General features: G+C 37.1%; 1 protein-coding gene across 7 annotated transcripts in view; it reads left to right on the top strand.

The window, feature by feature from the left end:
* GMEB2 (glucocorticoid modulatory element binding protein 2) overlaps positions 1–15,172 on the top strand; it is a 59,474-nt gene extending 44,302 nt beyond the window's left edge. For all 7 annotated transcript variants that reach the window (XM_074210479.1, XM_074210484.1, XM_074210483.1 and 4 more), the window contains one exon: positions 9,315–15,172. In XM_074210479.1, coding sequence (XP_074066580.1) covers positions 9,315–9,961 — 647 coding nt within the window. In that variant the 3' untranslated portion in view covers positions 9,962–15,172. The remainder of the gene's footprint in view (positions 1–9,314) is intronic.
* Positions 15,173–15,947: the final 775 nt, after the last annotated feature.

The following is a 15,947-nucleotide window of genomic DNA, read 5'->3' as shown; positions in this document are numbered from 1 at the left end:
GATTATATTCATTAGTAGCAGTAAATTAATGTTGTATAAATTCAAAACTGCAGATTAATGTTTTTGGATTATGTGTTATGCTTATATTGATGCATACTATATTTTAACAACTAAGCAATTAGTATGAAATGTTCATTTCAGTTTGTTCAGCAAATAGTTATTAAGCACATCCTATGGGCTAGACACTGTTCTGCTTATTGGTGAAGCACAGATATAAATATAATAGTTCTTGTCCTTGAGCAGCTTACATACTTTGGAGTAAAATAACATGTAAATGGATAAGTAAATAGTAAGTATGCACAGAATAAATACAAAGTGGTGATGATGATGATGATGATGATGATGATGTTTGTCATGTTTGTCCTTTGTTCTTCAAGAAGACCATGACATTGGAGAGATGATACCATGACAAGCAAGTGAATTGGATTTGAGTGAGAAGGTTTGTGCTAAGTTACCAGCCTCACTTTCTGTTCTGGAGCCATCTGGGTCCAGTGGCCAGATATGGATCAAGATGATTGGAGATGACCCAGATGTGAGGCAGTCAGGGTTAAATGACTTACCCAGGGTCACATAGCTAGTGAGTGAGGTCAGATTTGAACTCAGGTCCTAATTCCAGGTCTGCTGCCCTATCCTCTATACCACCCAGCTGCCTGTAGATAATTAAAGTGATTTGAAGGAGGAAAGAGAACATTATCAATTGAGGGAAATGGACAAATTGAAGAGGAGAGAGATAGAGTCAGATCAGTTAGGAAACTATTGTAGATTATGTGAAAGGTGATAAGGATCAGGTAGGTAGGTTGGTGAAAGGAGGGAGATGGTGGATGAAAGAGATGTTGTAAAGTCAGAAACAATAGAACTTGGCAGTTGGTTGGATTCAAGGGGTGAGAAAAGAATCAAAAGATCCATTTGAGGTTTGAACTTAACAGATTAGAGGAAGTAGTGTTTCCAAAGGGGAATTTAGGATTATGATTCTAGAGTATGAAGAGATTTGACTATTCCACACATTTTTTGTTATCAAATGAAGAAACTGAGCACCAGGGAAGTTTTTTAACTTGTTTAAAATCACTTACATTCTCTGACTTTCTATATTCTGTCTTGGTCAAGATGGGTTGGATTCAGTTTTGAGATTTCTTTAGGAGATTCAGATGGAAATGAAATTGGTAATGTGAGCTAAAACTCAAGGGAGAAGTATGAGATGAATATATAGATTTGGAAGAGATTCTCACAGGACATTTGAATCCATGGGAGCTTATATGATAGTGCTTGGAGAAAAGAGAAGAGGGTATAGGACAAACCCCTAGAGAACATATAGAGGCAGCAAATGAATGAAGTTCCAGTATGAAACTGAGAAAGAGCATTGGTAATTGGAAAGGGAAACCCAGGTAAGACAGAGTATTCGGAGCGGGAATACAGTAGTTCAAACAATAATCAGTTCAAGAAGAAAATGAAATTAAAAGATCTGATTGTGCTTATTGTCTGATGATTATTTTAAGAAAAACATTTGATTTTGGTAGAGCAAAAATGCCTCTTTAAGTCTAAATAAAAGTTCCCTTCCAGAAGATTTTTCCCATGTTTATGTGAAATTCTTAGATTACCTTGAAAGATATAACAATAGGGAGATTTTTGTTAAAAATGTCTCTGATTATTCATATCATTGCGAACATAGGCAAGGAGATGTATGTTTGCTAAAGGCATTTGCCACCATTATGGAAGATGATTCAGTGTAGAGTCCAAGTTTAAGAGAGATTTTCACATAATGAGTACTTCAGGTATTCGTGTTGGTGGATAGCATCATGCCTCAGAATATCATGGAGTGGTTTCTAAATTCAGCTTTTTGACCTACCTATCAAAATAGCAAAAGGATGAAGAGAGTTTGTTTAGATAATAATGTTCACTTGCTTGGACAACTTAGAATTGTCCTACTATGTGTTGGGTGAACACTGTAAATAAACAATGAGCTAGACACAGAATTGAACAAGAACAGGTTTGCCTTGGAAAACTTCAAATTTTTTTAAATTAATCAAAGATCCATCTTTTGAACACCAGTTTTCCTTCACTGATGCTGTATATCTATGATTCATGGAGTACCATAGTCTCCAGAGAATTGAAGTTGAGTCCTAGAGGACAAAGAAGAGACCCACAGTAAATGTGAGAAAAGTGAAAGGTGTGACAAATGAGGAATTGGTGTATGCTATTAGGGAAATGTGCAACAGTAAAAAAGATGAGCTAATCACATAACAAGATCAAGGAATAGCAGACAGCCTTTGTGCTTACTTCGTTGGTATCCACACAATATGCAATGAATGAGAGGAAGGCAGCTTCTCTGGTTTGAGCCCCATGACAAATTAATGGGAGAGCATGAACAAGATTCACAAAGGGTGAATTGTAGTTTGCATCATTGAGCTTACAGTGAAATATCTCTATTTCATGACCTCTGCATATCATTCTATACTTTTGACCACTCCTACTAAAGCTTTTTTAAGGTATGTTTCATAGATAGGGCTGGAGTTAGAGTTCTTAAACAAAAAAGAGATAAAGGCTATCTATCATAAAGGATGAAACGGGTAAAACAGTTGCAAGAAATTAAAAAACATTTGCACCAATAATCAGTACAATTGGAATAAGCAGGAAAACTATAAATTTAGAGAAACTTCGGAGATACTATGAGTGTTCTTCTGTGTAGATAACTAATCTTTGTTTCTTTTATAATTCCTCATCTTCTTGCTTACCAAACTTTTGTCCTCTTTCATCTTCTTTCTCTTTATTGTCTTAATTGCAGTTGATTCCTATGACTTCAGCTTCTATCTTTATGACTTCAAAATGTTTTTCTCTGTCTCTTGAATTTTTTGATTGTTTTTCATAAACTCTAGACCTTCATCTATGTAAAAGAGAGCTTGAGTTGGATTACCCTAATTTAAAATTATCTTTTGCTGTAAATCTGTTCCTCCTAACTTTATTATTTCGAGGAGGGATATCATCCTTTATTCACAAAGCCAGAATGTTAGAGCTGGAAGGCATCATATGAGATAGTTTTTCCTTTAGATTCATTTTATGGATGAGCTCTTTAGGGGTAAAGTCAGTTGCCTTATGTCACATAGTAAATGTAAGGCTGAAATTCAAATCCAGGTATTCTAAGCTTTTTGAGTATGCTCTTTCTCTGTTTAAAATACTGATCTTCTTTGTTTAATCTCTATTACTTCTCTTAGTTTCCAAATCCTCTTGATTCTGCTTCTGATAATATCTATTGTATCTATCCTTTCGCCTCTATTTCCACCAGTAACACCTTTTTTGTATATGATCTTACTACTTTTCCCTTGGACTTTTGTAATAATCTCTTAAGAGGTTTCTCAACTGCATTTTTTTTTACTCTTAAGTTCATCCTTAACACATTTCTCAGTCCAAAATTAATCTTCATTGCTCTAAAAATCTTTGGTAATTGATAATGAGATTCATACATATGGTTTGGGGGAGAGGCTTTTTTTTGTTTTTTGTTTTTTTTGGTAAGGCGATGGGGTTAAGTGGCTTGCCCAAGGCCACACAGCTAGGTAATTAGTGTCTGAGGCAGGATTTGAACTCAGGTACTCCTGACTCCAGGGCTGGTGCTCTATCCACTGTGCCACCTAGCCGCCTCCCTCGGGGAGAGTTCTTAAGAAAATAAAGGATAGAGGTGACCCTAAAAGATTAAGTAGATCATTTCAGTTACATGAAATTGAAAGAATATGGACTGAGGGCAAAGCCAAGATGGTAATGTATATATAATCCAGCTTCTCCACAACACTGCTACAGAGATCGAGAAAATACACTAGACCAAATCCTGATCAAGAAATCCAAGAAAAAAATATTGGTGAGTCATTATTAACAGTGTGCATACCTGGTCAGCGCAGGGAGACTAAGAGAGAGGTGTATGGAACATTAGGGAAGGGTCTGATCCACAACATATCTCATGGAGGCTTGAAGCATTAGGTACTAGAAAAGAGAAAGTTGTGCACTGGGACAGGAAAAGATTCCACCAAGTGTTGCAGGATGGGCAAATGGGTACCATCTGGCAACTTGTTACTCACTATCCTGATTTTGGTCCTAGTTCAAGGGAGAACTAAGGAGAAAGGATCTATGCCTAGGGGAGGCATTCCAAAATGAAGATTAGATGTGGATCTTGGACAGTGCACTGAAAGAGAAACAAGTTCAGAAGTAAATAATAGCTGTGTAGCTATGACCCCTGGAGGAGAGCCGGAAAAAAGTTTATTCTAAAGACTGCAAGATAATAACTAGTGTAGTAAAGAGAAACCTAGAATTCTAACTTATTGAACTTTCCAATTAGCTTGACAATGACTGAATCCAACAGCAGTCTACTGGAAATTTCATCCTGGGACAAACCCACAGGCATGGTGCTCAGACCCAAATCAGATTCAGAAAACTCCAGAGCTCAGATCAAGAGAATAATGAGCACACTTGACCCACAAGGTCTCAAAAGGACAAAGGCTTAGCTCATACATTCTCCCCGGATGTTTGCAGAGCCTGACCCTAACATAAAGTGCAAAGTCAGGAAGTAAGTTAAGATAATAATAAACAGCCCTACCATAAACAGTTTTTATGGTGACAGGAAACACAAGACAAGCTCAGAAGAGAATGAATTCAAAACAATTTTAAGCAAAGCCTCAGAAAAAAGTGCAGCTTGGATAAAAGTTCAACTAGGATTCTTGGAAGAGATACAGCAAGATTTTAAAGGAAAAAAAGAACTAATAATGATTAAAGACCGAATGGGAGTGAAAGAGGAAAAAATTGGAATAGAAATGAGAGCTATGTAATAAACTATAGAAAGTGAATTAACAGCTTTGAACAAGATGTGCAAAACCTTACCCAAGGGGGAAAAACTCCTAAAAATTAGAATTGACCCTCTAGAAGCTAATGACTCCATGAAATATAATGAATATAAAAACATGTTGTTACCTATATGCATATGTCTTAACTATAAGAGAAATTCAAGTCAAAATACCTCTAAGGCTTCATCTCACCCTGAGCAATTTTAAGATGACCAAAGATGGTAATCATCAATGTTGGAGGGGCTTATGGTAGAAGAGGCACACTAATACATTCTTGGTTTAACTTTGATTTGGTACAACCATTTTGAAGCATTTCAGTCTTGGGAGATATCTGAAGAAAATGCCTGGAGCCAAAAGATTTGGGAAACAACAAGGAGGCCAGGGAGTAAGGTGTAAGAAGTCTGGAATAGGTTAATGGGAAGGCTACCTTAGGAAAGACTTTTTTCCACTAAACAGACATATTTGATTTTTTTTTTTTTTTTTTTTTTTTTTTTTAGTTTTCAAGGCAGTAAGGTTAAGTGGCTTGCCCAAGGCCACACAGCTAGGTAATTATCAAGTGCCTGAGGTCAAATTTGAACTCAGGTACTCCTGACTCCAGGGCCAGTGCTCTATCCACTGTGCCACCTAGCCACCCCTATATATTTGATCTTGAAGGTGATAAAGAGCTCTGGACTTTTATTGAGGGAGGGAGGAGAGGAGTGAGGGCCAGTCAGATCCGTATTTTATGAAAATCGTTTTGATACATGATTAGATGAGGAAGAGACCTGAGGGAGGCAGACCCATCAGCAGGGTATTGCAGTAGTCCTTGTTAAGATGATGAGGGAGGGCCTGCACCACAGTAGTGACAGTGTTGAAAGAGATATGGGGGCACAATAGAGAGATGGTACAGAGGTGAAACTGACCTGACACCAGATTGAATATGGTGGGGAGTGAGGAGGGTGAGAGATCGTAGGAAGTCAAGCATGTCAACTCACATTGTGAACCTAGGGGACTGTTGCCTTTGACAGTAAATAAGGAAGTTGTTGGGTGAAGGGTTTAGGAGGAAAGGTAATGAGAGTTCAGTTTGAAGAGTTTGAGTTTAAGATGTCTACTGGACATCCAGGTCAAGTTGTTTGAAGGGCATTTGTAGAAAGGAGATTAGAAATCAATAAAAGAAGTTAAAGGTAGATTGAAGAATTATTGCTTTGAGAATCATCATAGAGATGATAATTAAATCCATGGGAAATGATAAGATCACCAAGTGAAGTAGTATGGGGGAGAAGAGAAGAGGGCCTAGGACAGAAACCCTGTGGGATACCTATAGTTTGAGATTGTGATCTGGAGACAGATCCAGCAAAGGAGACTGAGAAGGAATAATCAGATAGAGAATCAGAGGAGAGAGGTGTCCCAAAAAAGTAGATATTCAAGTGTTAAAAGTGCAGAGAGGTAAAGAAGAAAAGGTCATGGTTTGGCAATTAAGATCATTGGTTACTTGGAAGAGAGCTATTTTAGTGGAATGAAAAGGTGAGAAGCTTAAGATGAAAATGATAGGAGAGAAAAATAAAAGCACCTGTTGTAGAATTTCGTCCTAATGGACAGAAGAGATCTAGAAAAATAATGGGGACAAAGGGCTCAAATGAGGGTTTTTGAGGATGAAAGAGACTTAGACATAATTGTAGGAAGTAGACAAGGAGAGATTGGAAAGAAGTGATACAGGGTGGCTGGGTGGTGTAGTGGATAAAGCACCAACCTTGGAGTCAGGAGTACCTGGGTTCAAATTAGGTCTCAGACACTAAATAATTACCTAGCTGTGTGGCCTTGGGCAAGCCACTTAACCCCATTTGCCTTGCAAAAACCTAAAAAAAAAATAAGTGATACAAAAGTGATATAGAGGGGATCAATGTTTGGAGGCCTCAGGATTGAATGGAATTGCTTTTCTCAGATGCATTGTCTAAGTCAAAGGTGAAGGCAGACATAATGGCAGCAAGTATCTGAGTGATAGGAAATGAGGAAGAGGGTAAAAGAAGGAGCCCACAGTGAATAACCTCAAATTTTCCCTGTAAAGTATGAAGCAAAGTACTCAACTGTGAGGAGAAGGAAAGGGGAAGCCATGGGAGATTTGAGGAAGGTTGAAAAAGTTTTAAAGAGACTGGTGAGTGGGATAGAAGCAGCAGTGAGAGCCCAATTAATGTTGTGTATCATGCATTTGTAGTGGACTCAGAATAGTTGTATGATTCTATCTTTGAGTAAAGGAGTGAAGGTGCTCAGACTTGGATAGATCAGTATAGATCTTCAGGTCAAGCCTTTTTCCTGTGCTCTAATCCTGCCTCACAAACTGCCTATTCAACATTTTGAACCGGAATACTCATAGGCATCTCAAACTCAACATGTCCAAAATAGGACTGATCTTTTCTCTTAAACCTATTCTTCTTTTGAACATCTCTAGATTTACCCAGGGTTACTCCCTTTCTTCTCATCACTCAGGTTCACCACCTCAATCTTATCCCTATCTCCTCATTCTCACTCATCTCATATATCCTGTCAACTTCCAAACCATGTCCTTTCTTCATATGTATTACATAATTGCCTCTTATCATTCTTATAACCACTATCCTTGGTTGGGCCTTTTTCACCTCTTAGTTTGACTATTGTAATAGCCTACTTAATTTGTCTCCTTGCTTTAGGTCCTTCCTCACTTCAGCCCATCCTGACCCTGCTATCACCTTTTTGCCAAAGTGACTTAGATGTCCCCATGCCCTTTAGACCCAGAGATCCCATTGTTAAGTATAGAGCTCAAGGGTTGAAAAATCCTTTATACAAAATATTTGTAATAACCCTTTTGTGGTAGCAAAGATCTATAAACGTAATAGATTACCATCTAGTAGGTAATGGCTAAACAAAATATGATACATAAATACAATGGAATATTGCTGTGCTCTAAGAAATTATGAATGTGATTAAAAAAGAAAAGTGTAAATTTAAATGAATTGATGAAGAATGAAGTAAAGAGAATCTCGGAAATAGTATGTACAGTGACAGTTGTCCAATGTAAAGAATACCAGCCACAAAACAATAGTGAATGTTGCAAAATTACAAAGAATGAGCAAGATCCCAAAGAAGAGATATGAGAAAGCATTTTTCCTTATTCTTTTGTAGAGGTAGGTATATAAATAGTTGTGAAAGCATTATTTATATCATTTATATTTCATCATTGTATTCACTTGCTCAGAAGGAAACCAGAACAAGGAAAATAATATCCACAATGAGCACAAGAATACAAATAAAAAACAAAACTGAATGCTGTGTAATTATAATGCCCAAGCTTGACTTTGGAGAATTAAGGAAATGCATTTTTTTCCCCCTTGGGTTGTGGAAAGTTATATATATTCATATCGTGTTGATAAAGATGAATGAAAAAACATTTTTCAGGGGCTTACTATGTGCTAAGTGCTGCTGGAAACAAATTCAAAAGGAAGACAGTCTTTTCCCTCAGGGAGCTTACATTCCAATGGTGGGAGTTAATATACTATAAGGTAGTGTTGTGGTAGGTGACAGAGATGGTGGTTGAGTGATAGGGTAGTAGAGCCATTCCCAGTAGTCTACTGATTTATTTATGAGTCTAGAGCTGGAAAGGTGATGAGAATACATGTATAGTGACAGATTAGTTAGGCAAAAAAATGACTAGGATATGCAAGACTGGATCCATTTTAGATATAGTAGATCATCAGAGGCATCAACAGCAGCATGAACCTTTGGGCAGGAGTTCAAGATCTGAAAGGGTTAACTTTTCCAGGGCATATAATTTGATCTGTGGTGGATAGGAAAAAAGTGCCCCTAGTTTAAAGTGATATTAGCTAGTTTTGCTGACCTGATTTTTTTTTCCTCTATTAAAAAAAATTGTTACAAGAGATTATTTTGCTTTATAGAAACAGGTCAGAGCAGGGAGAAAATATTTTTTTCAAAGAAGTTAATATGAAGATAAAAAGATGTCAGGATTAAAAAAAAAGAATCTCCAATGGTTAATCATCAAATAAAATTGAAATTTCTTTACCTGGAAGTCCAAGCCCTCTACAATCTCATGTCACCTTTGTTTTCTAACCTTCATTCATATTACTTGTCACTTTATATTTCAAACATGATCTACTTCAGTCAAACTGAACCATGCTGTCCCTTGAGAATTTCTCCCATCATGTTTTCTGGTCTCTATTGCATATATCCTCTCTCCTATGCATTGTGATTTTTTTTTTTTTACCCATCCTTTCACATCTGACTCAAATAATCAAACATGTGTTCCCCTATCAGGGACAGTCTTCCTTCTCTAACCACAATGCTCGTATTATAGCACTTTGTTTTGCCTCTGTGGTATCTTAACTAAACTAGGATCATAGCATAGTGTTCAGCATAATTGTATATATTCAAACCTTTTTTGTTGTGTTTGGATTCCATATCAATGTAGATGGTGCACTTCCTGCAGTCATTGGCTTGCCTCATTTTGCTTCTTGTTTCCTTCCTCAGCTTTAGAGCAGCAATGTGATGAGCACCGGAAAAGAGCCAAGGAACTGAAGCATAAATCCCAGCACCTGAATAATGTACTAATGACTTTGACCCCTGTCTCTCTTCCACCACCCATGAAACGTCCCCGACTTACAAGAGCTACATCTGGGCCAGCTGCCATAACCTCTCAAGTACTGACCCAATCTGCACAGATAGCCCTCACTCAAGGACTGCCAGTCTCTCAGATTGCCAACTTGCCACTGAGCAAAGTGGTATCTACTCTTCCATCTACCATATTGGGGAAAAGTTCAACCCAAGTTTCTCCAGCTAGTTCCCCAGCCTCACCACTTCTTGGGGGATATACTGTCCTAGCCTCTTCAGGTTCTAATTTCCCCAGCACTGTGGAGATCCATCCTGATGCTTCCAACCTCACTGTACTCAGCACAGCAGCAATGCAGGATGGCAGCACTGTGGTTAAAGTGGTGAGCCCTTTCCAACTGCTCACTTTGCCTGGCTTGGGCACCGCTATACAGAACGTAACACAGGTATCTCCCAGTGGTAGTACAATTGTGACCGTACCATCCAGTGCTGTGGAAAGTGGGGCAACATCAGAGGAGCACACCACCATCGAGGTAACCACAGTGTCAGAAGATCATGATCAGAAGTAAAAAAATAAATAAATTTAAAAAAGGAGGAGATGGACCTGGAACAGAACACTTAACAGTGGATTGTGTCTTTGAGAGCTGCCTTTTCCCAGTCTGTGCTGCAGAGTAAGAAAATGAGGGTAAAAAAAGGTAGAAGGAATCAAACCTTGGAGATAACTTGGCTAAAGTGGGTAATGGTGAGGCTGCTGAACCAAAGAGAGAAAAAGAGAGAGAAAACACCAAAAACAAAAAAAAGGGTTATTTGAATTATAACAACTTATAAAAAAGTTTTCAAATACTAAACTTTTTTCCCCCTTTGTTCCTGGGATACATATTTTTCCATCTATTGCTTGATAGCATGGTTTCACATTTAGACATGGCAGGAGAATGACTAACAAGAAGCAAGTCTTGGTAAAATAGGCAGGGTGGATGAAAAGTAGAGGATAAAAAAGATTGAAGAGATATTTGTGGTTTCAGACCTAAAGAACCTCAGGAAAATGTTGATTCTCTTAACAGTTACATTGCATATCAATTCTTGGTCTCAATCCCAGGGTTTTCTGTCGCTTTCTTGTCATTTCCTGTGAAGATTAGTTTGGTTTACAGCATAAGGTTTGTGGTAAAGTTCAGTTAATGCATTTTTGCACCAGATGAGGTCTATATAAGACTTAGGAGCTTGGGGTGGCAAGTATCTGCACAACTTGGTGCAAATCATTAGTCACATGTGCCTGGTTTCTTTTTTTTTTTTTTTCCAATTCTAGCCAAGTTCCTTGCCTGAGGTCTGAGAAGTGTTCAAGGGGAAAAAAGGGACAATAATAAAGGTCTTGGGGACCATACCCAAGTGTGGAAAATCCATGGATCCTATGGATTTGGTGTCTTCCCACAATTTTTCTGTAGGTTTTAATTTGGATAGTTTCCTTCCTCCCCCTTCCTTTTATAATTATATATGCATTATATGTTTATATAATGTATATGTGTACACACACACACACACACACACACACACACACATACACACACACAGATCTGGGAGAAAACTAGAGGAATCTTCAAGGTGCAGGTAAATGAGTTCAAAACAGGCCACACTGAGACACATACTTCCTTTTTCTGTCTCATGGTGGGTACTCAGAGGGAAGAGGGCTTAAGAGGGGCCAACAAATGTGAATACTTTACCCCAAACTGGGAAGATTGAGCTAATGAGTCAGTCTATTTGTCCTATATATGATCCTGACTAGGCCAGATTAAACAAGTAGTTTGAATATTTCAAAAAGAATCATTTCAATATTCAGGGAAAGTTAAATTTGTAGCATTTTAAACATTAAAAAAATGCTAGGTATATAAGGTTTCCTAAGATGACTCTGGAGTTTATATATTTTATATTTTTTAAATGGCCTAGTATTGTGTTAGAATCTTTATCAGATAACCTGAGCTTATCTAAACCAATATTGAAAATTCATGGGCTACGTTGCTTTTCTCTATGCTAGGCCTTGGGGACCCTGTTCTGAGAAGAAAAGCTGGGTTCTTAGTGGCCATTACAACAGTTTGTCGTTTTAAAAATTGTGTTACATTCATGTGTAATACAGAAGGAACCCTAGGAACTTGAGAAAACACCTATCATCTTGGAATCCTGTGTGATTAGGCTTACCCCAGGTGTTGGAATATACCAAATAGATATTAAAATGATAACAGGTTACCTGAAATATAACTAATATTTAGATAATGGTAGGGAAGTCAACTCTTTGTAAATTGATGAATAAGGTACATACAGTATGTTAAGTATTGTTAATGGGTTATAGCATTTAAATTTGGAGTTTACTAAATGTTGCTCTCATACCTCACACATGCAGCTTTGTTAGCCTAGATTTATCTCAAGCAGCCAACCACTATAGCCACTTTGTCAGACTTAGCCTATCTCTGCCACCTGAGCCTTCAGTAATTGGAAGCCTAGTGTGTAGAAATCCTGCTTAAATATCAGAGTTGGATGTGTCTAAGCAATGGTTCTCCCTCGTCTAAGAGCACCTCTTTGAATTTGCCATGAAATCTAAATGGCTATTCCAAAAAAAAAAAAAAGGCTATTCCTTGAAAAAAGTACAGATAGTTACAGAAAGATCATGTGCAGTGAAGGTCTTTCCTGCTCTGAATCATCTGTGTTTATGAAGATCTAGCTCATAAAGCATGGAATAAGGAATCAGACTTGAATTTTGCCCCATTGTGAGGTCATGAGCAGCTTGCTGAGGTGTTCTGTGTTCAGTGTTTCTTGGGAAAAGGAAAAGCATTGCTCATAAGATACTCTATAGAGCTGCCAGGGAAAGTGGTCATAGAATAAAGAATTCGAGTTGCAGTCTGGGTCAAAGAGAAGAAAAAGTGATTTTGCAGTAATCAACTTTGAAGTTTTCTTTTTTCTTTTTTCAAGAAGAGAAAAATTCTTTCTTAAAGACTAAGGACATTTTCCTACAGGAAAATATCTTGCAGTAATCTGGAAGATGAAAAGTGCCTGAGTCACAATTTTAATTAAAAAATTTGGATTTAAATTTTTATTTTTCATAATTTTCTGGCCTTTGCTGTCTCTTAAATTCCTTCTTCAAATTGTCCCCTGATTTACTGGGAAAGATTGATCAGCTCCAATATGTGTTAGACTTTCCAGCAGCCTCACAGCTTATTCCAGGGAATTTGGTAATAAGGAAGTTGAAAGCTGTCAGGTATAATTTCTTAATAGAAGGAAGTGAAAATATTTATTGAAGTGATTTTTCTTATACTTCTTTCTGAGTATAGAGTGTGTCCTGTGCTGTAAATTTACTTTATTAGGGCAGCTGAAACTATACAATCTCATCATTGGCCTAAATATATATTTTTATGTTTGTGCATGCACGTGTACTTGTGTGTGCATGTATTTTGAAGGAAATTTTGGCCATAGCACAGTTCCTGCCCTCATAGACTAATTATGCCTTTGCTTATAGGTCAAGCCAGTTACATTTGTTTCCTGTAACAGTCTTTCAGCCCAGCAGTCCATTCATTCATTGTCTGACTAGTGGCTATTGTGGGGATCTTTTTTCTTAAGTACATCAGGGCAACATGAGGAGGCCAGTGGGTCACTAACTATTTAAAGCCATTAGAAAACTTACTTAATGTAGTGTGGCTTCAAGTGGATCTTATTTTAAATGAACCACATTATATTTCTTCTTTGAATTGATTCGTAAACAAATCTATTGTTTTTCTTAAGACCTTTCTACTTCTCAATTGTGAATTCCATCCAATATTGTTGCTTTGTCCTTGTGTCAAATTATAGAAGCCCTGGTGTCCTCTCTGTTAGATTTTGTTCATATTTTTGTTCTGAGTCATCTGGTTACATACCAATATTGACTTATTTATAGATACTCACTTTTCAAATAATTTTATCATACTTTCAGTTATGAGTCATATTACCTGTATGAGTCTGATTATAGTTGACATAATAAGACTAGGGAACTAAAAGGGAGTGATGGTATTGACTCAAATTATCCTATACCTGGTGTAAGAAATCCAAGTTCAAAACCTAAATGTTCCCCCCTGTGCTGTAGGTTAAAATATACCTACCACTTTTAGTAAGCCCTGTAGCCTTACTATGTTAGCAATGGTTCAGCAGACCAACCTAGCAACAGGTTTATTCTGATGTTCCTAGAATCCTACGCTGATCTTGTCAGTGTCCTCAATCTTGAAGGCTCTTTATGCTCAGTGAATATCAGACTTAACAATGGTCACCTTCATATTTTCCTTTAATGGGGTGCTGTTGGGATAAGAATCATGTCACTAATAAAAAGATGGTATTACCCTTGGGAAAAGCCTTTCATATGGTTTTATATTTTAAATATCTAATTGCACTCTTCCCTTTTCGTGCTGTTCTATAATATCCATGGTCCTTTTTAGCTCTAAATCTATGATCCTATGATATCTTTGAGAAGTGAAGCTAAAGGGCTAAAATGGAATAAGTGGGTCAGTTTAACTTATTTTTATTAAAGCAAGAGCAGGAACCTCTCTCCTCCCCCCGCTTGTCCCCTCTCCAATTTGACCTTTTGACTCATTTGGGGAAAATTCTGTTTCACAACCTTGAACAAATCTAAAGCAACAATTAAGTGCCACAAACAAATTTCAAAAATTTGTTACTCATTGTTAGCATGTTCTCAACTTCTAGTTCATTGTTTTACTAACCCTATTCCCTCACTCCACCACCAATACATTGTAAGAGTTGACAGACCACAAGCACTTAGAAGTGCATTTCTAATAGTACATCTTTTGAAGACCTGTATTATTTTTTAAGGACTTGTCATTGGCTAGATAAAATCAAGCAGAGAAGGATAGCCTCAGACCCTTGAGCCATAGTCTTAGAGAATAATGCTACCAGTTTAAGTTTCCAACATAATTAGAAAATGATTTTATCTTAAAGGGGAGAGGATTTTTTCTTAAATATGTGAAGGTGTGGATCCATTTGTTATTTACAATGTTGAACCCTGTCATTAGTGACTCCTTAGATAACTTTTAGTATACATTGCACCTAATAAAAACTGACTTCAACTGAATGAAAAGTTCTTGTTATTTTCAATCCCTTAAATAATATTTTAATGATTGAATCTTTTGTTTCACTTGGAAATATGGGGCCAAGGCCAGAATATGGTATTGGGTAATGAAGGGACCTGGACTAGGAAAGGGGTGACTTCTGGATACTTAACGGAAATCATACCCCACTTAAACTCATCTGCAAGCTAGTTGTTGCTTCTGTAGTTAACATTTTTATAAACAGCAGCATACAACAGGCTCCTCCTCCCCCAAACCCTGCTCTTTCTATTCTTTAATTTATGTAAATTAACAGTGTAGTTCATGTATTCTACATACTGTCTCTTTAGGACACAGGTCCCAGTTAGCATTGTTTCCCATCACCTACCCCTCAAAGGATATTGCACTCTTTACATGGGTCAGGACTTTTAACCCTAAAGCTAGAAGTAAGAATACTCTGAAACCATGTACAAGAGACAGGTTTGCCATAAAATGAAAAACTGTAAATATAGACAGACTGGTTTTATTTGACTTCCATTTTCCAGAAGAGCTGGAATTGAAAGTTGCTTTTCCTAAGGGAATATTTGTTTCCTATCAGTGCCTGCTCAGAGATGATTTGGGAGGAAGGGTTGACAGGAGTTCTGTTTTGTATATTGTTTTTGCCAGTATCTGCTTGATATTTTGATTTAAAATAAAAATTTTTTTTTCATATCTGATGTCTCCTGGTTATTAAGGATTTCTCAGGTTTAGTTAAAAATATCCTACCTTTTATTTTTTTAATCAATCTCTTATTTTTTCCAATTACTTGTAAAAACAATTTTTAACATTTGTGTTTCTTTTAAACTTTTGAGTTCCAAATTCTCCCCCTCCCCTTCCCTCTCCTCTCACTAGGAAGGCAATTTGATAAAGGTTATATATGTGCAGTCATGTAGTACATAACTCCATATTAGTCATGTTGTGAAGGAAAACACAATCTCCCCCATTCTTTTCCCCTCTCTCCCGCCATTCAAGAAAAATAAATTAAAGTGCTTCAATCTGCACTCAGACTCCACAAGTTGTTTCTCTTGAGATGGAAAGCATTTTTCATCATGCATTCTTTGGAACTGTCTTAGATCTCTGTATTGCTGAGAATACTGTCTCTCACAGCATACAATTTTGTTGTTAGTGTGTCCGCTAGAAAATATCCTGCCTTCTAGGATCAGATATTCAGTGTGCTTTAAGAATTTTTACTGTATAATAGACTTAAAAGAAAATCATTCAGGCAAGTCATTCTTTTGTTTCAAGTCAACAAACATTAAATTTTTATATGTGCCACTGACTGTGTAATACAGACTAAAACAAAAAACTTCCCTGAAGAATAGTCTAATGGGGGATGAGGGGAATGCAACATATATATAAATTATATATATATATATATATATATATAAATATACACACACACACACACACACACACACAATAACGAATAAATACGAAGAGGTTTACA

Source organism: Macrotis lagotis, chromosome 1 (genome assembly GCF_037893015.1).
Source record: "Macrotis lagotis isolate mMagLag1 chromosome 1, bilby.v1.9.chrom.fasta, whole genome shotgun sequence".
NCBI classification, from domain to species: Eukaryota; Metazoa; Chordata; class Mammalia; order Peramelemorphia; family Peramelidae; genus Macrotis; species Macrotis lagotis.
Note: the sequence above shows the minus strand (reverse complement) of the source record. Positions and strands in the feature narration are given on the sequence as shown.